Here is a 24,380-nt window from a genome sequence, read left to right on the forward strand (position 1 = left end):
CCACCCCAAAATTGGGTGGAAAAAATTTTAAATTTTGGTTTTTTTTTGAAAAAAAAAAAAAAAAAAAAAAAAAAAAAAAATATATATATATATATATATATATATATATATATATATATATATATATATATATATATATATATTTGAGAGATTCTTGTTCATTTTGCAAAGGGTGTTGCATTTTGCTCCGACACATCTGGCTTTGTGACATACAGATGTGTTGTTTGGCAATGTAGGAAAAAAATAAACAATTTTATTTGACAATTATGTTGAGAGATGCTGTTAACTGAGCAGTTTTCTGTTTTCAGATGCAAACAGAGCTTTCTGTTTTTCACACTTCCAGTCCTTTCTGTATGGTAACTGTGTTTGTCCTTGCTCTATTTTAGGTTTTTCAAGAGTGTGGTCAACCAAAGCCTTCAGCAATAGGCAGGTCTGCACGGGGCATCTCAGATGTATTTAGTAGTCGCTTTAGACCCTTTACCCCCGAACAGAGACCGACCACAGCAGCTGGAACAAGCCTGGATAGACTGGTATGTAGAAAGATAAGACAGAGTAAAGAGCGTTTGTACATGTTAAAATCCACCTTAATCACATAATGACACTAAAATGTGTCATATAAAACATTAAAAATATATGTATATATTGGTATGATATGCAAAAACTAAATATGTTACTAATTGTATAAAAGCCAGAGTATTTAAAATATAAACATATTTTTAAAGATATTTGACGTAAATTGTCAAGAACTTCAGGATATTCAGTCGTTCTTACATATTTTGACAGCTAAACTGATTTCCAGAGCTCTTCAGAGGAGACGTTTCCTTTTTTTGGAAATATCATTGGCAGAGGCAAACTTGGTGAAGGCATGCTGAGCTTAAGGTCGACTAACTGGGATGCAAGTCCAAAGGCCAGAAAAAAAATAGAGGAATGTTCATGTAGTTCATGGAGCTCCCAGGTACAGTGTGACTTCTACCACTGCTGCACTCCGAGTAATGTAAAATATTTATATATATACTCCCTTCCAGGAGTTGTGGTAAACTCACAATGGTGCTTGAATATAAAGCAAAAATAAATCTACACATGTGGTTTAAAATGTATTTTTTATTGTATATGAAACCACTGAGGCCACACTTACTGTTTAATAATTTAATATGTGTATCCATTTCCAAACGCAGGGTATGCCTTCACCTAGAAATTTTGTTGTTTTGCTTTTTGTAGAAGATATTCACAAAAAAATTGATTTAAAATCTGGGTGACTGAGTTGCAAAAGTTGCAACTCGGTCACTTGCACTGTGTGATGTTGTAGTTGTTAAATACTTTTATAGATTTAATTTTGTAATGAAACCAAGTAACCTAAATAAAGGCAGTGGTATACTGTATTTAAGCATTCTTTCCCAACATATTTTTAATATATAAAAGTTAGCAACTTGTAAAGGTGCTGAAAGGATTTTAGTCAGACATGCGTCTCATTTTATTACAATTGTCCTTTGGATCATCCATGCCTCAAATACTTCTTTACCTAACCGTCTAACTGGGAAATCCATCTGTTAAAAACATCATCACACCTTTGACTAAAAGGTACAGACATTAAACTTGTGCTGCAGAATCAGTTGAAAATTATTAAAATGGAAAAATATGCAGCATCACAACAGCTATTAAATGCTGCAGAGTTTAGTGTTAGTTTTTATCAGCACTTATTGATATAAAATTCTAATGAAATTACAAAGTTAAATGTGTATAACAGGGCAGATCCCTTATAATATTATTTTTGAATTATATGTATCTTTGCAAACAGCCCCAGCTTAAGAAATATAACTAAATCCTCTTACTTGCTTCAAGACATAAAGATCAAAAAGAAGGTGAAAGGTATCTGTGCTTTTAGAGAAATTCTCTGAGTTATTCCAGTTTTAATAATGCATTACTACATGCATTTGTACTTCTGCTTGTCAAAGATCTGAGTTTTCTGTAAATCAGTGCTTTGCTTAGAGTAAGACTAGTTTTCTATAAATCTGTACCTTGTGTAAATGTAAGAAATATATATTCATTATATATCACACATTATATGTCATATGAACCTACATGTACAGATCCACTAAATAAATTAAAACGATATTGAAAACTCTATTATAGGAATATTATCACTAAGTGAAACATCATGTAAATGAATTATACACAGATGTTAGAAAGCATTTCTGACATGAAGATTTTCTGATTACAGTTAATGAAAAACCTGACATTTAAAATTGGAATATGACATCAGATCAATTTTTAGAAAAAAGTTTCTTAAATGTAGCATTAATGAAAAGTAGATTTAAAACCTGTTTAAAAGTTGCCAAAAGGTACTTTTAAACTGATGCATTTAAATATGCGTTTTATCAAAATGCATATTTTAATTAATTGAATATAACAATATGATAAGTTTGTCAATTTTGAAAAGCTCTTCTAATTAAAAAACAAACAAACACGAAAACTTCTGCTTTCAAACAACTTCAGACACATTTTTCCACTTCAGACGTAGATTTTTATGCAGGTCTTGATTTAAGCATTGATCTGGAAGTAAAAGATTTTTAAAAGATTTCACAGTGCCTCACTGGAAGTCATTGTGAATCAAATGGTTCGAAGTACTAAATCTCATAGGCTGGTGAATAGAATATTTCAGCAGCTCCATTTATCATTTAACTTTTTGCTTCGCTAACTAATAGACATTCTTTTGCTCCAATTCTCACTCTCACTCTCTCTGTTTCTCCAATGTCCAATTAAATCTCTTTCTTCTTCATTTCTCTGCTGCTCCCAGAGGGCTGTCTGGAAGACAATGCAACACAGTGTAAGCTTTCCATTCCTCTTCTTGATTTCACAAAGTCATCACTCTTCTGTTTTAATCAACCTGCCCAACTCACTTCACTTCTTTATGTTTAGCATTGGTCCTGGTAACTTCTTTGACACATGACTGTTTAATCATTTCGCTCACGATGTATTTATATTTTTGATCCTGTGCCTGATATCTGAAATTCGGTGACTTACAGGTTCAGGGGTTAGGATTGCTTGTTGCTGCAAGGTAAATTTTGATCTGTGGGATTGTTTTCATCCTGCTTAAATGTTCTGCCGTAGCTTTGTTACCTGCATTACTAGAAAAGCAGGCCGACTGCACATATTTTGCTTGTACTTCAAGTACAAACCAGATTCCGAAAAAGTTGGGACACTAAACAAATTGTGAATAAAAACTGAATGCAATGATGTGGAGATAGCAAATGTCAATATTTTATTTGTAATAGAACATAGATCGCAGATCAAAAGTTTAATCTGAGTAAATGTAACATTTGAAAGGAAAAATATGTTGATTCAAAATTTTACAATGTCTACAAATCCCAAAAAAGTTGGGACAAGTAGCAATAAGTGGCTGGAAAAAGGAAATTGAACATATAACAAACAGCTGGAAGACCAATTAACACTAATTAGGTCAATTGACAACATGATTGGGTATAAAAAGAGCTTCTTAGAGTGTCAGTGTCTCTCTGAAGCCAAGATGGTAAGAGGATCACCAATTCCACCATTGTTGCACAGAAAGATAGTGCAGCAATACCAGAATGGTGTTACCCAGCGTAAAATGACAAAGACTTTTAAGTTATCATCATCAACCGTGCATAACATCATCAAAAGATTCAGAGAATTTGGAACAATCGCTGTGCGTAAGGGTCAAGGCCGTAAAACTCTACTGGATGCTCGTGATCTCCGGGCCCTTAAACGTCACTGCACCTCAAACAGGAATACCAATGTCAAGGAAACAACAGTATGGGCTCAGGAATACTTCCAGAAAGCATTGTCAGTGAACACAATCCACCGTGCCATCCGCTGCTGCCAGCTGAAATTCTACAGTGCAAAGAAGAAGCCATTTCTAAGCAAGCTCCACAAGCTCAGCCGTTTGCACTGGGCCAGGAGTCATTTAAAATGGAGTGAGGCAAAATGGACGACTGTTCTGTGGTCAGATGAGTCACGATTTAAAGTTCTTTATGGAAGACTGGGACGCCATGTCATCCGGACCAGAGAGGACAAGGATAACCCAAGTTATCAACGCTCCGTTCAGAAGCTGCATCACTGATGGTCTGGGGTTGCATGTGAGCTGGTGGCCTGGGCAGCTTGCATGTCTGGAAAGGCAGCATTAATGCAGAGAACTATGTTCAGGTTCTACAACAACATATGCTCCCATCTAGACTTCATCTCTTTCAGGAAAGACCCTGCATTTTTCAACAAGATAATGCCAGACCACATTCTGCAGCAATCACAACATCATGGGTACGTAGGAGAAGGATCCAGGTACTGAAATGTCCAGCCTGTCCAGAAAGTCCAGATCTTTCACCTATAGAGAACATTTGGTGCATCATAAAGAGGAAGGTGCGACAAAGAAGGCCCAAGACGATTGAACAGTTAGAGGCCTGTATTAAAATGATACATTCTCTCAGTTTAAACTTTGGATCTGTGATTTGTGTTCCATTGTGAATAAAATATTAGATGTTGGCACCTCCACATCATTGCATTCAGTTTTTATTCACAGTTTTAGTGTCCCAACTTTTTTGGAATCTGGTTTGTATGAACAAAGTAATATACACTATCAACCATTTAATATTCAGTCAGACTGTTTTGATGCATTTTTTTGTGAACCATTTGTTATGATCAGAGACAACATTCAGTGCTGATTTTGCAAGAAGTTGTGTTACTACTTTAAATGTAAAAACACACTAAAATTTTTTTTTTCTTGGCTTTTCAAATCTTTATTGATCAAAAGAAACAAAAGAGAGTTTTGATTATCTGTAATAAGAAAAATGTGGAAGCTGTAAAAATGTTCATATTTCTCTGATAATCTATTTGATATGTTGGCTCAGTACAATTGTCTGCTAATTACTTAGCAACAATTGCTTTGTTTTGCTTTCCTCTTATTTGCTGACTTTTTGCAGCTTTTGTTAAATTGATGACTATGCAGTTACGATAAGTACGGTTACAAAATAGCTGTTTCTCTATATTTGACGAAAATTATTTTGTTAAATGTGCAAATGAAAGCAAAAATGTTTTTTCTATGAAAACTCTACTAATTATGATCTACTACAAAATCACAGCTTTTATTAATCCTGATTTACAGAGAAAAGTAAAACTTACAAGAAATAATAGTCTTCCTGCCACTGTCTATTAAATCATCATCTCCAATAATAATCCCTCATAATTTAATACGGGAACTTAATGAGGGAACTGGTGCAATGGCTACTATTTAAAACTGATACTTGAAAATTAGAAGTCTCTGGCACAAAGACTTGACACGTGTTTCAAAGAAATACATTTAATTATCTTAACACTCAGTTACAAGTTTGACTAAAACAAAAGATGAAAAAGGATCCCTATTACGTCATGAAATAATAGTAATCATAATATAAAAAGTTCAAACTGAGAAACTCATTAAGACTGGACACTTAAATACCGTGTATCAAGCACCGTGTGGCTTTTTGTCACTTAGGCAGATACTGAAAGAAACTACTGAAAGGACACAATCATGTTAACAGCAGGATGAACAGTGTAACAACCAATTGCCTGCATGACATTAGCATTTTGCTCAAAGTATTGTGATGCCTTATTAAATCCTCAGAAGGTGACAAACTAAACACTATAACTTATTTTTCAGAAAGCGCTACTACTTGAAAATGCTGATTAGTTGGTCTGGAAACTGAAGTAAAATAACTTATTTGACAAATTTTTATGTAAGTAGCACTTAGTATGATATAGATCTTGTAAAGGTTTTAGAATTAATGAATGAAAAAACATAAAGTAAAGGACTTGGCAGGGTGAACTTGTAACTGAGGGGATTTTTCTACAACAAGCAAGAGATCAAACCCAGTAAGTTTCCATAGACCAGAAATCTGCAACCTACACTTCTGAAATAATAATAATTAAAAAAACATTTTATTATAACAAATGCAGGTTTTAGCAGCTTGCCATATAATAATTGCATTAAATTTCCACAAAACTAAAACGACACTAAAAGTAACAGTAATAGTTTTTTTTAGATATATTTTTCTTCTCATTCGGTTGGAAACTTTATTCTTTTTGTGCATCATTTTCCACCAATAACATCTCAGAAAATGTTGTCATTTCTCATCGAGGGTCTGGGCTTCGTATAGAGCCCAGACAAGGGGCTGGATTTTACGAGCCTAGATCTGAGTCACTGATGAGTCCAGATTTACCTTGTTTCATAGTGATGGCCTGATCAGGGTAAGAAATAATGCGTTCATCATGTTTAGTGCACAAGCCGGTAGGGACAATAATATTATCTGTAGTTACTGCAGTTGGTTAGATCTAGGGTCAGAAACATTATGTGCCCAAAGAATAAAGTCAGCCACAAACCAGCTGTTTTGATAAGTCACAAGAACGTATCAAAACAATACTACAGTGAATTTGTGTTGTATTAAAAGTATTTTTTGGAACAACAGTAAATTAATATTTGTTTGGTGAGTCTGGGATAGTAGTACTGATGCTAATCATCAAACAGTAATGGATTATTCATTAGAGACAAGCTTTAGTCTTGTGGCATCATTATTGTGGATATACAACTAGTTATTTTTGGTTAAAACAATATGCCAAACATGCGGCTGCATGTTTAATTAAAACATATTTATTTTGTTCTCTCTTTGTGTGTCTACAACCGCATGTTTTCATGTAAGACATGCCAGGCTTTTACTTTCATCAAAATTCTGCTTATGACTTGTAGTTTATATTTGTTCATTTTGCTAAGGTATTATGCCTCCAAGAGTTGATACTGTAAATAATATTATTTAGTAGGAGAAACTGTTCACACAAGTGCATAAATTAGCAATGTATAGTACAGGAATTAGACAAGAAATAACTTAAAATATGAAGTGGGAATGGTGTGATCGAACCACCTACCTGCTAATTGGTAGATAGCAGCTCATACTCCCAGTATGCAGTTTTAAATATTTTTATTTCTTTATCGCATACATAATGCATTGTGTTCAGAGATCAAATGATTTCCAGAGCAGGAGAACTTTACTGGAGTTGCACTTTATGTTGGCTTAATTTATTCAACCAGTAATGAACAGGTGTGTGATGGAACGATTCTGACTGACATTTATTTCTCTGTGATTAAGTCATGTTGTTGACAGAACATTATCGTTAGTTTCCCCATTACACAAATGCTCCCTGAAAAGAATTTTAATGGATGGCCTAAACAGATTCAATCATTGATTTGTTTGACCATTTTCTAAATATTTTAGACCTTCTTAATGGATTGTTTGTAGTTAAGTACGTTGAAATGGGGGATGCAGTTGGAAAGAAAGCAAATTAGTCATTAGCAGCGGCCGGGCCTTTTTCCACACTCCATTTAACTTTGTTTTTGCAGAGGGCCAGGACCGGGAAATGATCTAGCAAAAAAAAATAAATAAAAAATACAGGAGACATTTTTCTTAGAGTGGAAAAAACGGTTAAATAAATGATCAGTGACTCCAATTACATAAAATAATTTAATGTTGCTACACATCATTTAGGTATAGTTCAGTATACTGAGGATTTGTTTTGTAAAAACACTATAGTGTGAGTGCTAAGGAAATATGAGAATAATACATTTGAAAGAATGAGAAGAGGCCCAGAGCTGATCATCAAACTGAGCCTCTGAAATGGTATTGGCACTGGTCCCATATGTAATTCTTTTTTATGCCTGGGTCACTGGTTATAGAAAAATCATTTTCTTTGTTACAATAGCTGACACAAGTATAAAATAAGATCAGTGGTAACACAACCAAAATTGCAGAATCTATGAGTCATGCTCCAAAATGGATTCAGCTATAATTTTAATGGAATTGTGGGATATAATGCAAATCTTTTTAGTGTACTCTATCTTTTTAATGGTTTGAGCAGATGAGCGGGGGGAAAAGAACAAATGTTGAAAACAGCTAATCACACTGACATGCTAATTTGCTATACTTGGCATGCTGGGCTGATGTTTTAACGGCAGTAACAACCGTGGGGCATCCATGCTGTTGAGATTTTCTAAACTGTTTTCCTAATTGTGTGAACAAAGATTTTGCTATATATATATATATATATATATATATATATATATATATATTATTTTTTTTTGCAGTTTGGCTTCTTTAATCAAACTGAGAATAATGGCAGGTAGAAAGGAAATAAACAGTTTTGCATTCTAGGGTGTTAATGTGTAAATGAACAGACATTTAGCAGTTTGTTAAATTATCCAAAACCTTACCACAAATATAGAAAAACATGCAATACAAATGCCACCCTGTTTGTTAAGCACAGACAAAGCCAGCATGAAACAGGTAGTTTTCACTGTCTTTCGCAGTTATAGCTATTTTTAGTGGAAAGAAAAAAAAACACAATCTACTTTTTGAATTGTGTTCATGAAGTGTGCCAAGATAAACAAATACTTATTGTAAAATCGTAAGAAAGGTGGAGGATAATGTGCAGGTCATCATCATTTCAATAGATTATTTAAACTCCTTATTATATGACTTTAGAAGTCGGTTTATTGTAATGTAATGGTGAGAGCTGGTTTGTCTAGTACCTATTACGGCTAAATAGAGGGTAATGAAGTGATCCATCGAAGGATAATTTGGTGTGTCAAAAGAGATACATTTGTGACAGTGATTAATGTGCAATCAGCCATCCTTACTTGTCATAAAAATTTTATTTGAATGACCATCGATTGAAGTATTTAGTCTGAAACTGTGGAGGAAAGGGCGATGTTCTCAATCCATTACCTTCTATGCCAGTTTTTATCTTTTATTCATCATTATGCCACATTTTTTCATACTTTGATCTCATAAGATTTACGCTTCGTGGTTTGAGAGTTCCTATTCTGAGCACTGAACAATTTTCTGCCTATATTCTTTTAAAGCCCTCTTTAGAGCTCAGATACTTTTATGTTTGTTCAGTTATCAATGCACACAATAAATATTGCATCACAGAAAATGCATGAAGTAGTAATAAACATTGTGTGTGCGGGTGCTACAGAATCTAAGGTTCCAGCTCCTCTCAAAAACAAAACTGAGAAAAAAGGGAACTTGGAAGGAAGAACAACTTGCTTGTGATCTGTCAGTAAGCCACTAAAGAGGAAAAAAAATGGAGCTGTAGACACCTGTTGTGGTGGACAGCTGCTCGGGGAAATATGCACAGTATGATGCATGCTGCGGGAGATATGCTGCTAAAATACAAAATCGTGGTAATGCCTTGTTGTTAGTAATTTCCGGCTTCTCTCTGCTTGGTTTATGTGTGAGCTCTTCCAGGCCTTTGCTGCTCTGTGTTGTGGGACCTCTTCCGTAAGACAATAGTGCTGCATGATTTTATCTAACAAATCATTGTTTTTATTTTTTAATTTTTTATTCTTTCTCCTTTTGACAGCATACGCTGCACTTGAGACAAAACAAAATCTTCATGTCAAATTTGAAGTCTTATCCACAGAACATTAGTTGCAGCTGTTCATGTAAAATTTTTGACGTGAACATGATGGGATTTGTTTTTAACTCCTTCATGGTTGGAGTGCAACGTGCATCGCTTATATTTCTTACATCTGATGCCATCTACGCTTAAACGTGCCTTAAAATCAATACATTTATAATTGCAGTGCTATAATCTTACTTCAAAAAGTATGTGTTCAGTGAGGGGTGTGGAAGCGCCATTAAAACACCATTATAATATTTAGTAATGATACCATCAGTAAAGAGAGAGATTTCTGAGAAAATATGTTCTCAGAAAAGAAAATATATTTGTGTAAGATGTGTGAATTAGCTCCAGAATAAAAGGAAACCTTGTGAAGATGCTGACTGAGACTAGTAAATGACCAGTCACATTTACAAAACGGCACCACCCTTCACATTAGGAGGGACAAAGAAAATGAGTTAAGAGACTAATATTTTCATGTCAGGTTGTAAGATATTGTGTTATTGCAGGAGCAATTTCTAGTTAGGTGGTTTTTGAGTGTTTATTAATGTGAGGGTAAGTAGTTCTCAACCTGAAAAAGTTTGCCAGCTGGAAAAATGGGCCAAACTTCCAGCAAACTATTGTGAGAAAATCTGCATGTAAAATTCGGACTTTAACCCTTATCTCCTTTGCCATTTAGCAAATCAAAATAATTTTGGTCATCCTAACTGACCTCAAAAAGCAAAAGTTTGGCTCGATTTAATATAAGAATAAGGGAAAATATTATTTTGTTTTTGTACAGGGTGTGTAAACAGTTGATTTCAAAATATATACAATCAGAGGAATGCTTAGAAAGTTTTAAACAACTGGAACTCTGACAAATTATCCTGAAAAAGGACCCATGTTTATCAGGTCATGGTGTGGAAAAATTAATCTTATCTTTAATCTGAACAAAATACCAGAGATGATTGTAGATTTCAAAAGAAACAGCTAGGTCAAACATAATTTCTATCAAAGGAAAAGAAAGGAAGAGCGTCCACGTGAACAACAGATTGAAATGGAGAGGTAATAATGAAATCATCTACTAGAAGGGACAGATCAGGCTTTTATTCCATAAGAGGAAGCTTAAGTCCTTTATTGTTTGCAGTACGATGCTGCATATCTTCTATAAGTCTGTTGTGGAAAGTGCCATTTCTACTCCCATCATCTGTCGGGGAAGCAGCAAGAGAGCCAGTGACTAAAAAGAAGGCTAAACAACCTGATGAAGAAAGCTGCTTCTGTTCTGGGGAATACAGTGGAAACATGGGAGATGATGGTACAAAGAAGGATTCTTTATAAAATCAAGAAAACGGTAGATAACGACATGACAATCAGGAACATGACACATGACTGTCATATAACAACAAAGTGCCTTTGGTAAGAGGCTCCTTCATACTCTCTGTAAGACAAGCTGCTACAGGACATCGTTTCTGCCCACAGCCATCAGTATCTACAGTGGTGTGAAAAAGTGTTTTTCCTTTTCCTGATTTCCTATTTTTGGCCATATTTGAAAAGATGACTGGGCCAAAATTGCTCATCAGCGCTGTGAAAGACTCAGTCTGAGTTGCCACAAACACTTGATTGCAGTTGTTGCTTTTAAGGGTTGTCCAACCAGTTATTGGGTTTAGGAGGCAATCACCTCTTGATTTTTTTTCCCCCCTTAATAATAAACACCTTAATTTAGAAACTGTTCTTTATATCTGTGTTGAATATTTAAATTTGTTTTGATGTTTTGGAATGATTGTGACAAGCATGCAAAAAAGTAGGTAATCGGGAAGGGAGCAAACAGTTTTTCTCATCACTGTACAACCACACTTTGAAGAATCCTGAATAATATTACTTACAAACAACATTTAATTTTCCTTTGGAATCAACAAAGTGTTGAATTTGAACCTTGCCACCACATGAGGATGATAAGGAGGAGCAAGAAAAATCTCCAGAGCTCACTAAGAGACACATGAGAATGATTAGTGGTCTTAAAAAGAGTATGCATTTCGGCATTTATCTAGTCCTAATGAACATTAATCTTTATTCCACTTTAAGTAAAAATATTATGTTTACTCTTTTAATGTAAACTAAGCTAACTTCTCATCTCAAGCTAAATTTAGATCTGACCAGTCCTCAAAACCGTTTACTTTATCCTCTAAACAGCTTGACTTTAGAAGCTGCCAAAAAACCCAGCATGGACTGGAATCTGCCTCAGCTTCAGCCTCTCTGCTCATTATCAGGCTGTTTAGCACTCTGCTGTTTTCCATGACATAGTGTCGTTATCACATTGCTGAAGGTAGAAGGTGTTTACCCTAATTTAACTCTTTAGAACATTGTTTGTTAAGCTCCCCGGTTAGGTAAGGCAAGCTGAAATAGACTAAATCGTATTTAAGAAAATCCTTTTTAGCACATTATTCAAAGCAGTAAATCTCAAAATGCAGTCACATTGTGCTTATAGTAAGCTAACCCAACTGCTTTGAGCATAGTAGTAAAGTGACCATTCATGTCTCTCCCCTTTGGAGATTTTGCCACTTTTTAAATCCAGCCTTAGCCGTGCTTATGCAATTCAAATCCCCCATTTCAGACACTGGTTCAATCCGCAGTTCTGTTTGCTGGCACGCTGCTGATGTCAATGTGACCTAGAAACTGTGGGACTTCCCATTTCATATTCCATTGAAATTTAAACAATGCCAGAATCTATACTAGAGTAATTTCATGAGGTTGCATGTTTTGAGGATATTGTTAGCTACTGAGCTCTGAACAAGTATTTGTTCCTTACAGATTTGTCTTTGCTTTTGCTTTTGCTTGTCACACCTATTTTTTTTTATCATAAAAAATAATGTCAGACAAAGAATCACTTATGAAATAAATTATTGTTTAATTCATTGGGATAAAACATCTATCGAGAACAACCTGGTCCTTTGTAAAAAGCAAACGCCCCTTAAATCAAACAATTGACTGTGCCAGCCTTAGCCAGAACAGTCGACATCAAGCTTGTGGGATTTTTGGTTGTCCTTTATATCCCCGTAAATGAATCCTGGCCCATCATCCCCACACACCACGCTTCCCTTCAGGGAGTTTTGGAAGATCTCAACATATTTCAAGGTCGGATGGGATATTTTGTCCCTCCAGCAAGTTCTGGGTCCTCCCGAGAGTCTCCTGTCTGTGCCTCCCAGTGGAAAACCTCCAATGGGAGGTGGCTATAGGCATCTTTTTCAGATGCCCAACCTACTTAAACTTACTCCTTTTGATGGAGGGAAGCAGCGGCTGTACTTTGAGCTTTTCTTGGATGATGGAGCTCCTCACCCTGTCTCTAAGGCTGAGTCAAGCCACCCTCTGGAGGAAGCTCATCTCTAGTCCAGAATCTAGTTCTTTCATGAAACATATCTCATGGTTATATGTGACCATATGGTCAGGGTGTAGAAGAACTGGTAATCTGAGAACTGTACTGCCAGTCAGCACTGTGGTGGTTGTGCTTTGGACAGCTTATCTAGCTTTCTGTTGCTCCTGGCTGGTGAGGACAGGTTTGGGACTTGGTCCCTAGGTGGCTTGTGGCCATCTCCTAGTGGGGTGGCTGCCTGTGTGTCATGTGGGGTGTGCTTCCCTAGTGTCTCTACCTGATGGCTGGGGCTTGATGGACTGTATGGGTGTGGCAATATAAGGTATAAGGTTTGAAGTGTTGATTAAGGGATTTAAGTTATGCCCAGGTGGACAGTCAGGGTTTGGAGGCTGGGTGCACCTGCTAGGCCCAGGTTCCTGGCGAGTCTCTGGGTTCTGGGCTCCTGGCAGAGGGCTAGGTGGGAAGCTGGTCACATGAGAATGCATGCTAGTAGCTTTAGCTTTGTGCCTGTCCCATCCTCCCTAACATGCACCACACATCAACGGGATCTTGAGGTGTGGGATGATGGACCTTGCAGGTATACCATGTAACTGCCCTTGGGTGATATTTTGTATCTGTCTGACTAGGACTGCTGGGGCATTTCTTAGCCGACTTTACGTGTCCTCTTGTTCTTTTGGGTGCTGTGTGTTGCATGACTTTCTACATTTCTGTCTCTAACAACTGTGTACTTCCAAGTTACAAACTCGCGTACACCCACTCAACACAAACACATTTATTTCTACACTTACTCTCACCCACCTACCCACACATGCCCGAGTACTGGCACAAATAATCAAAATGGTTGAAGGTCATACAAACACAGGATACTGTTACAGCAATGTGGGCAGCCTACTTTGATGCTAGATGCAGTCTTGAGTTAATAAAATCAATCACAAATTAGGATTTCATCTTCAGATATTCGTTTTGCAGAGCAAAACTTCACAGACACATGTAGGAAACCAGCTTCTCTGTGTGGTATTGCTGACATAGTGCTGCAGGTGTTTATACTGCTTCATGTTGTCAGACAATGAAAGGGATTTATTTATATGACAGGTCTTGCACTAATTAGAGCCAGATGAGGCTTGTGAAATTAACTTTCCAAGAAATGTGGTCAATCAATGTTAAACCATGATTTCATAAGGGGTGCAGTCATATTTTACCTCGGTTTGTGTTGTTTTGATTAGTCTTTTCCCCCCTTTATCAGTGAAATTATAATTTGAAAACTCAGTTTTGCAGATCTCTTTCTACGTTATTTATTCATTTTTTTCTTTGTTTGATGATACAACTTGCTAAAATATATAAATCTACAGACCAATTCAGTCTCTGTTCCACATGCTGCGTCACTCATTGAGAGTGGTTTAGACATGAAGGTAACAGAGTCTTCTAGTGAATGAAATTGCTTTTCATTCTGTTCTTTTGATACCAACGTCCTTCCTAAGGTCAGTCAATACTTGTCCCATTGAAATTATGTGCTTCTCAGTTCGGCATTCATGAAGTAAACGAACGGTGTGCAGCTTTTCACCTGTCAGATAAATCCCTGACACATCATTGTGGTACATTTTTAATCTTGTTAGAAGTTACGCTTTAAGAGGTCAAAACAAAACCCATTAGCACCATTAAGTTACTTTATTAATTAAAGTTGGTTTAGTAACTTTACTTCTAGAGGAGCATCTGTTTGTGAAGTTTTTTTTCCTACCCCTCCAAATGCTATGTTTACCCTTGGGACGGGACACAGAACCAGCTATGTATGAAACATCCATCTGTGCTTACATTAGCCAGGACACGGTTTGTTTAGCATGAATGTGCAGTTCTAAAACTGCTCGGTGTCTGTCTCCTTTGAGGGTTTCTTCTTACTCTATAGCAACAGAAATCAAGTTTTCCTCAGTTTCTATCACATATTTTTTAACTGAAAGATTTTCAGACAATGCAGTGTGACAAATGTATCTGGATGTTTTACCCATTTTATAGGATTTTGTCAGAAATGGTTGTATGCACAAAATTTGACATGTTTTTAAAATTAGGTTTAGAATTGTATCTATTATCATTGAATTACTACAAAGAGAAGAACTAGAAAATTCCCATATTATTTGACATATCTTACTGTCTTGGTTGTTCATTAAAAAAAAACACAATCTTTCTTCTTTTAAGTCTAAAGAAATGCTGCAAATTAGTAAACCCCAGACCAGGAAGTGGTGTCATATCTTTATTTAGCACTTGTACACTTCTTTATTGTAGGAACTCTGCTGTGTTAGGTTTGAACATGTTCAGGCAGGCAGAAATTTTGTTGCAGACTAGCTTTGATATAATGTTCTTCTTTAATTTTCTCTCAATGATATTTTGCACAAATATGGGTTTATCACTCAATGTGTTGTCCCCAGTTAGTGCTTAAAGTGTTCAGTTTTATATTAGCAGTTCTGTGTGTGACTCCAAAGCAAAAATAATTTCAGTGACAGTGACAACATGTACACACAAAAACACAATGTTGTAGAAATCTTGAAGGTTATTTGGAGAGCTGTTAGGAAGAAACATTGTGAACCGCATGCTAAGTATACCTGCTCCCTGTTGCTAGAAGTAACAGATGTGTGGAGCATTTAATTATGGGTACAGAGCTTGTGCTAATTGTGTGATTAAGTGACGATGTGATCAGGAAAAAAAACAAAACACTGAACACTTTTTTATTACATACAGGGAAATTATTTGTCTTTCTACTTAGTTCTGTGTTATTACAGGTTTTATCTGTCCTTTTTAGTTTTAGGTAGCACTTATAAAAAGAAAATGTAACTCAAATGAGCTAAAGCAAACTATTATGCCTAACTACTTAAATGACAATACTGACCTTGTTTTCTTCACAATGTATTTTATGCAGGCCTAATACCCTTTTATACCTAATAACCTCACAGAATATTCTTATTTCCTTCACCTAAATGTCTAGAGTAGAGAATTGTTCAAGCCTGCCAATAACTCAACTTGTTTTTGACACAGTTTTTAGTAGTCTGTGAATAAATATATTTAAAAACAAATTGTAATGTAATGTAAATTCACTTTATAAAAGGAAACCAAAACTGTTTCTATTAAAAAAATACAAATGTATTCATATCTTTTTTGACCTTCAGCCAAATGACATTTTCTTTTAAATTTAGCATAATTTCATGTTTTTCCCTGTCTAAATACATTTGAAATGGAAAAAAAAATGTGATGAGTTTTCTGATATATTTATTAATAGTTAAAATATGTCAATCTGGTTTATGGGAAAGTGAATGCTCTTTTGTCCCCAAGAGGATTTAACTAGCTTGTTGATGCCTTGGACCTCGTTTGCATAATCATCAAGAGACTCAAGAAAGAAAAAAAAAATCAATTATAATCCATCAAAGTGCAGAACTTAACTTTATATAAAAAAGATATGTATTTCAAACAAAAGGAAGGGTGATTGCTTACGTACCGAATTACAAGGTTAGAAAAAAGAATGTAATTTTTTATAAAAAAAAAAAAGCTGTGGAGATATTAGTGCAAATTTTTCATTTTGCACATCCTACCATGACTGAACCTTGTTTCCAGGAAGCAGTTTATACTAACCAGAGATTTTTTTTCCACCTCCACACACCTCAGCCACAGCTTTGTGATAAGTGCCCTTTCTGCAGAAATAAAAATGGCCAGTAATGAGGCAGCTGGGCTTTTCCTTCTACTACAACAGCAGCAGGGCTGGCCTCTCTATTCCATCCTCTTCACTTCTGCAAATCCGTCCACAAAACATTTTAATATTCTTAAAGTCATGGCCAGAGAGAGCCAGGCTTCTCAGCTATTAGAGCTATCTCTCTGTAGTTATTACCTTCACCCTTTGTGTGTTTGTCATAGCTAATTAAAAAAAAAAATACTGCCTTCAACTGCTATGATTAGCAGCAGGCCATTTTTTTTCTTTACAGCACGTCACTTGTGTTTACCGTTGATCCTTAAAAAGAAAACATCACATCCAGTAAGATAAAAACTAATTAATTCTTACACACATCAACCACTCTGATGCCACAATATAAAGTGAAAGGGTGTACTTGTTAATAGAAATGTAATACTATTCAAATCGATATTTATAAAGTTAAAACTCAACCTACACATTCAGTTTATTTCTATGTGAACTTATTAACTTAAAACCTTGGATATGTTTTCATGGTTTACTTCTAACTTTTGATTTTTGTCATTTATAAGCAGCTTTGGGTATAGCTTTGTACTCTTTATGAGCTACGAAGAAACTATAAACAAAAATTGTGCCCGTCCAATTTCAGTTGTGTTAAGTGTTTACTGGCCCTTCGGTCCCTTGAGCTCCACCACTAATTGCCAGTATTTTCCAAGAAAAGGCAGCAGAAATAAATAGGCATGTTCTAATGTAATAGCCTTTCCCTTTTAGTCACTAAATTACCTAACGCCTCACTCTTATTGCTATTTTCTAGTTGGCATCCCTTATGTTCTTACTTAAATGCATTATTAATTAGGCTGAATGTGGGGGTGTCTGCAAAGGTTTCAAGCTGCCTACAACCTAAGCTAAGCTCATAACCTTAAAGACACTTGTAAATTGCTTTTTGTAACTGTGTGGATCTATTTACTTGATAATATTTAATTATAGATATTATAAAAATACTTATTAGAGAGAGTGACAGCCTAGCAAAATGTGCCAGCAGCACACAGATTGCAAAAACTTCCACTCATGTACAAATTCAAACAAATATGGAACATTTCTTAAATAGGTCTGGCCTGCCTTGTCAATGAGCTTCTACACAATGGCTTTATCAATAAAAATAAAAGGAAATTGTAGTTACTTATTTTCTATTTAAGTCTCTTTCTACAATTACTTTATAGACTAGAATGTGGAAAATAAATGATTCCATCCTAACAATAAAGACCATCATTTGAGTAGGAAGGATTCTACTGACAGACGAGAAAAAAAATAATGGATTGATTGATTTTGCAATTGAAGAATTTAATAGCATCCTCACTGCATAATTTTGTGCAGCACTAGTCATGAGCTTCTTGCACAGTTCTTGTTTTTTAGGTCTTCAGATCCTGACTGATCGACGCTCTGCTTTGCATTGTTTGTTTTTAATATAAAGGTTGCTTTCAGTTCATAGTTGTGTCTGGTGTTTGCTTTTGTGTGTTTTACCTCACTTTACAGTTCTTTATGAATTAATTACAGAAGCGATAAAATGTTTATTATTTTTGTGCTTTATCTCAAACATTGTGAATGGCATTGCTTTTTAAATTAATTAAAAGGATGATATTTTGTAAGATGTACTGTTTTGAGCTTTATGTACTATTATAATGTGATTCACGCATCAAAAATATACCTGGAGTGTTGCTTTGATTCTTTGATGCATGTTGAAGGAATCCTTAAATCTCCCTTGTCAGTAATTTGGCATGCTAAACACTTGACATATAAAACCTATTTACCCAAAGTTTCACCCAGGAGCTACAACTGAGCTTTCGCTTCAAAATTAGCAGTACCATCAATTAGCAAACACCTGGTGGCACTGGGAGTCTGCTGAGCTTATCATGCAAACTACTTCTCAGTTCAAGGATCCTAACAATGCTCCTCCTTTACGCAAACAGTGTAATGGAGGAGCATTGTTGTGATAAAGGTGGAATGTTGGATAAAATAGGAGTTTCTTGATGAGACAGAGACCAATTCCAAGGTATCGTGGAAAACACGCCATACTGCCCATTTCAGGTAGGAATTTCTAATGGCCCATCTGTGTTCTTAGACAGATGATTGTTCTTGTTACCACAGACATGAGTTTAGACCAATAACACTTTGCTTTAGTGGGTTTAGGTTCTGCTCTGACTCTGGCTAAAGCACAGCACACTGACAACTGTGCCATTATTGATAGAAACAGCAATACTTACACATAGTCCTGATCATCATTCAGTGGTAAAACACTTGATAGGCTGAGTGAGATGTTCAATGCAGACACACAGATGTCTGTATTTAATATGGTTAGATCACGGTTATCAAGTGTTTAGCTGTGGCTGGTGGGTTTGAACTTTGAAAGTCCTAATTAAGATTACTGGACCCAATTAATATGCATTGCTGGAGATTGCCCTACTTGCTGTGTGCTACAAACGCTCAACAACTACTTAACTCTTCTAAGAAACAGCTAACTCAGGATGAGCGAGATTAGAATAATTTACACTGTAAATGCAAACTTTTATTTCGGCCACACAACCAAAGGAAATAAGTGTTTATACAAAACAATAAAATTAATTACACTGCCTGAGCTGTCTTATCTTTAGTTTCTTTTACAATTTTTTTTTCATTATTTTGGTGTTTTCCTCAAGGTTTCTTCAAGGTTTTATTTGATGTAAATCACTGCAATTGCGGAGGCACATTATTAGTTTTACTTGGAAGAATACTTTTATGCTAAATGTTTCTGAAAATATTGGTATATTTATATTTCAGATGGCACTAAGGATTCACCTTAATCTTTCATGACTGATTTAAAAAATATATTTTTCTTTTCCTTATTCCAGTAAGATTGACTTTGTTTGGCTTATGAAAATCAACTTATTTTGAATTAAATGACTGTATTGAGGTATGAAATTTTGATTAAGTCCAGGGTAGCCTAATCTTGCAAGACTGTAAAAAAGAGACGTTATACCATCAAATTCAAAGTCTGGAATGTGTTTTCCAGACATATAGTTCCATTTTGTAGGACAATCAAGTAACTATGATACCTTCTGTTGTTACGAAAATGCCCTAAAATCGCCCTCTGTGTCTTTAAGAAGCTGTCAAGCTTTCCAACCTTCCCCATTCAGCACGTAATCTCAACAATGTTTCTCTGATACTATTTATAACAATTCGAGCGTTGGACTGAGAAGTAGTTTACTAATTGCTGCTGCTGCTGCTAGTCTGATGGGGAAGGTGTGTTTGTGCATTGTTCTGTGGGGCAGGAACTCGGCTGGGAATTGAAGCTACACGGTGGAGCTTTGGGTGTGAGTATGCAGATACGCCTAATCGGCTGCCAAACAATATTCAAGGGCTTCTCTAACATGCATGAAAGAAGCAAAGCAAAACTCCAGGTATGATTTTGATGAGGGAATAAAATTATAACATGATATAAACCTCTAAAAAAAACCGATTTTGCATAATGTCCTCTCACCCCCGTTTAAAGAGCAGGACTTCACACTAGCAGATGGCACAGTCTTAAGATGCAAATGTGACTGACAGTTCAGACAGCTTTCCTGTAAATTAGACATTACCCCCATTTGTCTCTTTCAAAAGGCAATAACATATGGAAACTCTAACATTTGGAACAGTCTGCTGCCAACAGACTCCACTTAAGTAGGAATAATGTGTTGGCATCTGGCTTTATTTAGACCAGATTGGAATCAGCTGTTAGTCTAAATGTGCTATAAATATAAGTAATATACCTCATTTTCATTACAGTGAATAATGCAAATTGCACACACTTTAGTTATGATGATGCTCTAATAGTTTGTATGTTGTGGAGAATTCACAACATAAATCCAAACATAAAAATCAGTTAACTGCACAGATCACTCTTGGGTGCTTAACAATAGAGAGATACTAAAGATTTATCTTTGATGTAGTCACTAAAAGTGATACATTTGTTGCTTTTTGTGGGATGATTATTGCCACTTGACATTCAGCGAGTCATACAGCAATCTAACCAACTGCTGTTATTTTTAAATGTGCTTTATAAAAGAAATTAGCTCGACCTCTAACAAATAAAGAGTTGGATAATAAACCTGAAAAGCTTAAAATGACTCACTGGGAATTTGATCAGACTCTTCCTCCAGCAGACCTGTTGATGATGATACAAGTTGCTTTGAGATTTCAGCACTGACCATTCAGAGAGCAAGTTCAGGACCATCATGTCGCAGAGCTTCTGCTGCAGTGCAGATACGGTGAAAGCAGTACAATGTTTAGCTAGAAACTTTCTGATCTAGACACTCATCATTTTGCACCTGGTGTGGTGTGTGTCTCTGTGGGATGCATGTCCATTACGTTTTATAGATAGTGCACCTGGCAATATCCATATACACACTTCAGGCTATGTTGTTTATACAAATAATGTCCAAAATAAAATTATACTGTGTATGTATGTATGTTTGGATTCGCCACATAAGTTTTCTTTTACGCATGGACGTCAGATTCAGCTGTGTCAGTTTCACATTAAAAGCCTGAGCAAAATCTCCTTTTACATCTTGACCCGATCCATACGTTGTGACTGCCAGGTTGCTTTGGGCCATGATGAGTCAGAGCCACACCACTGTGTTAAAACTAACCATCTTTGGTTCCTGTGTAATGGGATTACCACATCAAATGTGAGGGCAGCCTCCTGCAGCGGCATCCTATTATTACAGGCCCTTTCATGTCCTGTTAAGACCTGAGGCTTCACTGTATAGGAGGCTCTTTTAAAAACCTCAAACGTAACTAGGACATCATGATGTTTCTTTGTGCATGTTGCTCAAAGAACCAGATATGTACAGGTTTATATGTGTAATCAGGATTGTTTAGACCATTGATAGTGCCTTTATGTAAAAATCAGGCTATTTTTTTATTTTTATTATTAAATTACTCTCTCTTGGCCGTTAGGATCGATTTAGAGGTTGTGCCATTGCACTTTGCAATTGGAGATACAATAAACTGCAACAGAGTCCATACATATGAAATTCTTGTTCACAATAGCAAACCCAGGCTATTCTGTGTAAAAAGCTCTGGATCACCTTCCCTGTATCCATGATGACTTTGTATGTAAAGATTTCTTACATGTAAACAAAATATATTTTGTCAAAAAGTAAATATTTTTTGACAGTTTATTTTTTTTATTTTTTTGCTGTGGTAAGAAGTAATTTTAAGAAATTAGGAATAAAAATGGTCATAAAAAAAATAAAATTTCACATCTACTGACTGAAAACATATTTTTCTATTCACTTAGCCCTCCAGCTCTTTTAAGAGATGGGGTAATTTAGACCCGACGGATTTCCGGCAGGGTCGCACTGACCCCATGTGTGTTTTTACAAGCATTTTTTGTGTGTGGTTTTGGGAATTGACAGACTGACTGGACAACCCCCCTCCTGCTTCCCCACTATCTGGCTGTGACATTTGCTGCGCTGCTGCTGAGTGTCACGCTCAGACTGTGGAAGGGTTAAATCTCCTACACTTCTAACAATGAAGGCGTTTTATTCTGTCTTTGAAATCAAATAAAATGTCCTGTCTGTGTGGGATTAGACTGTCTCAATACTATGACTTTGTAAGTGCAGATATGTCCGACTATAGCGTTGCAATTCCTGCTGAACTTCACAGGTCCTGGTTTGGAGAGTTTGTTTCTGAGGATAGTGATCGGATATTTCATACTGAGAGACTTATGGTTTCACACTGTGCCACAAATAAATCACTTGCAACTTATTTGTCAAGCAAATAAAAAGGCATTCTATTGCAAGCACAAGGTAGAAGATTAAATTACTCTCTCACGGAGAGAGAGAGTAATTTAATAAAAATTGGGTCCGTTTATTAATCTCTAGTTCCCTATGCATGAATGAAATTATTAGTTTTCTGTTAAGTTTCAACATTTCAAACAGCTTATGTGGTAGTGAATGAAAACAGCACAGGTTATTTCACACACTATTGACTTGTTGGTAAAATCAAAATATATAGGCAACCTGCAATTAACATAAAGTGTTAATTGCACTTTACAATTTACAATGCATAATTGTTGAAGGTATTTCTTCCTGCTCCTCCCCACCCCAACCCTACTTAAACCATGAGTTCAATGTGATTGTGGCACAGTTAGGTTTTAGGTATAGGGCCAATTACCTTTTCACAAAGAGACAAGATGGCTTGTATAATGAAAATCCAATTACATCTTTGCTGAGGTTTTCTTTCTCTGATAAAAAAAAAGTTTTATATTTTGAATTATAGAAGTGTGCAAAGAAAGAAAACGTATATAAAACACCTTTAAATGGAAAAATATGTTTCAAAGCTCTGTAGATTTACCTTACGGTACAGTGCAAAATAACCTTGCATCTTATCTTGACAAAAATATCTTCATTAAAGAAGGGATAGAAAACATCCTTTGAGATTCTGGAAAATAAAGAAAAAACCTCTGAGGGAAAAATTGTGTTTACTAAAAGCTGTGAATGAAAAAAAATGGAAACTAGGTGAATAAAAACTTGCAATGGCACAATTTGACAAATTAATTAGAGAAGCAATGGGATTATTACTGTGCAACAACACTCTGAAAAGAAATACAAGAATAAAAAATATGAGACAAAAAGAGAAGAAAAAAACAAACAGGCATTGCCTTTAAGCCTTTGTAAGTATTTAAGGAGAAATATGACTTAATATACTGAAAGCTTAATGAAATGCCGGAGGCATATTTGGTCACAATATCTGCTAATTCATGAACAGCAGCTTGCTTTTCCCCCTATTGTAAAGCTTTCTGTCGAGCAGACTGTGTTGGTGGGTGGAGTTGTTACTCACCCTTACGCTGACCTCTCTTCCTGGGGACCATGCCAGCAATCCTTTGAATCTCTCTACCATGGCAACTGTCGAGTGTAAACTAATGACTCTGAAAAACAGAACCGAACCATTTTTTACATCACATTGCATCTATATTCTGTCAATCTTTAGTGAGACCAATAATTAGGAGATTATTTCAAATACATTTGAGCGTTAGGACTATTTTAATAAATTGCCATTGTTTTTCTTTAATTGTGTTGAATTCAAATTCAGTAAAGTTTATTTATTTAGCACAAATTCACAATAAATATAATCTAACAGCACTTTACAAAAACAGAAATGTATTCCAATCACACAGACAAATTCAAAGACCATTACATGGATTCTTGTTTGACCTTAGTTATCTTACAAACAGTCCATCCATTTTCTGAACACCCTTGTCCCTCAGTGGGGTCGGGAGGGGTGCTGGTGCCCATCTCCAGCTAACGTTCCGGGCGAGAGGCGGGGTACATCCTGGACAGGTCGCCAGTCTGTCGCAGGGCAACACAGACACACAACCATGTGCACACACACCTAGGGGCAATTTAGACAGACCAATTAACCTAACAGTCATGTTTTTTGGACTGTGGGAGGAAACCAGAGTACCTGGAGAAAACCCACGCATGCACAGGGAGAACATGCAAACTCCATGCAGAAAGACCGGGGCCGGGAATCGAACCCAGAACCTTCTTGCTGCACGGCAACAGCTCTACTAACTGCGCCACTGTGCAGCCCTCTTACAAACAGTTTAATATTGAAATTGCTTTAAAAGCTTTTCTATAAAAAGGAAATCCAACCAGTTGAATCAAGTCACTGACCTACAGCAATCCCTCCTTCTGAACAAATGCATAGGATCCTGAATAAGATGTAGTTGTGCCCCTGCTGTGAATAAAGATACTTTATCATCATGAGCCAGCAAGTCACAAGGTATTTTACTTTTTACTGGGGTTGATTTACCCACAAGATTTAATTGAATTAATTTTTTATATAGTGTTAATTCTCAACAGATATTGTTTAAGGCACTTAACCAAAAAC

At 35.9% G+C, this 24,380-nt stretch overlaps 1 protein-coding gene across 2 annotated transcripts in view; it reads left to right on the forward strand.

Annotated features, from left to right (window-relative positions):
- LOC106934848 (glypican-6-like) overlaps nucleotides 1-24,380 on the forward strand; it is a 73,841-nt gene that overhangs the window by 28,866 nt on the left and 20,595 nt on the right. Inside the window, exons 3-4 of one of the 2 annotated variants that reach the window (XM_015014992.1) lie at nucleotides 387-530; nucleotides 2,795-2,824. In XM_015014992.1, the coding sequence (XP_014870478.1) occupies nucleotides 387-530; nucleotides 2,795-2,824 (174 nt within the window). The remainder of the gene's footprint in view (nucleotides 1-386; nucleotides 531-2,794; nucleotides 2,825-24,380) is intronic. The other variant, XM_015014993.1, reaches the window with a different exon arrangement.

This window comes from Poecilia latipinna, unplaced genomic scaffold, assembly GCF_001443285.1.
Source record: "Poecilia latipinna isolate Pla-1442-1.1 unplaced genomic scaffold, P_latipinna-1.0 Scaffold1872, whole genome shotgun sequence".
Lineage (NCBI taxonomy): Eukaryota > Metazoa > Chordata > Actinopteri > Cyprinodontiformes > Poeciliidae > Poecilia > Poecilia latipinna.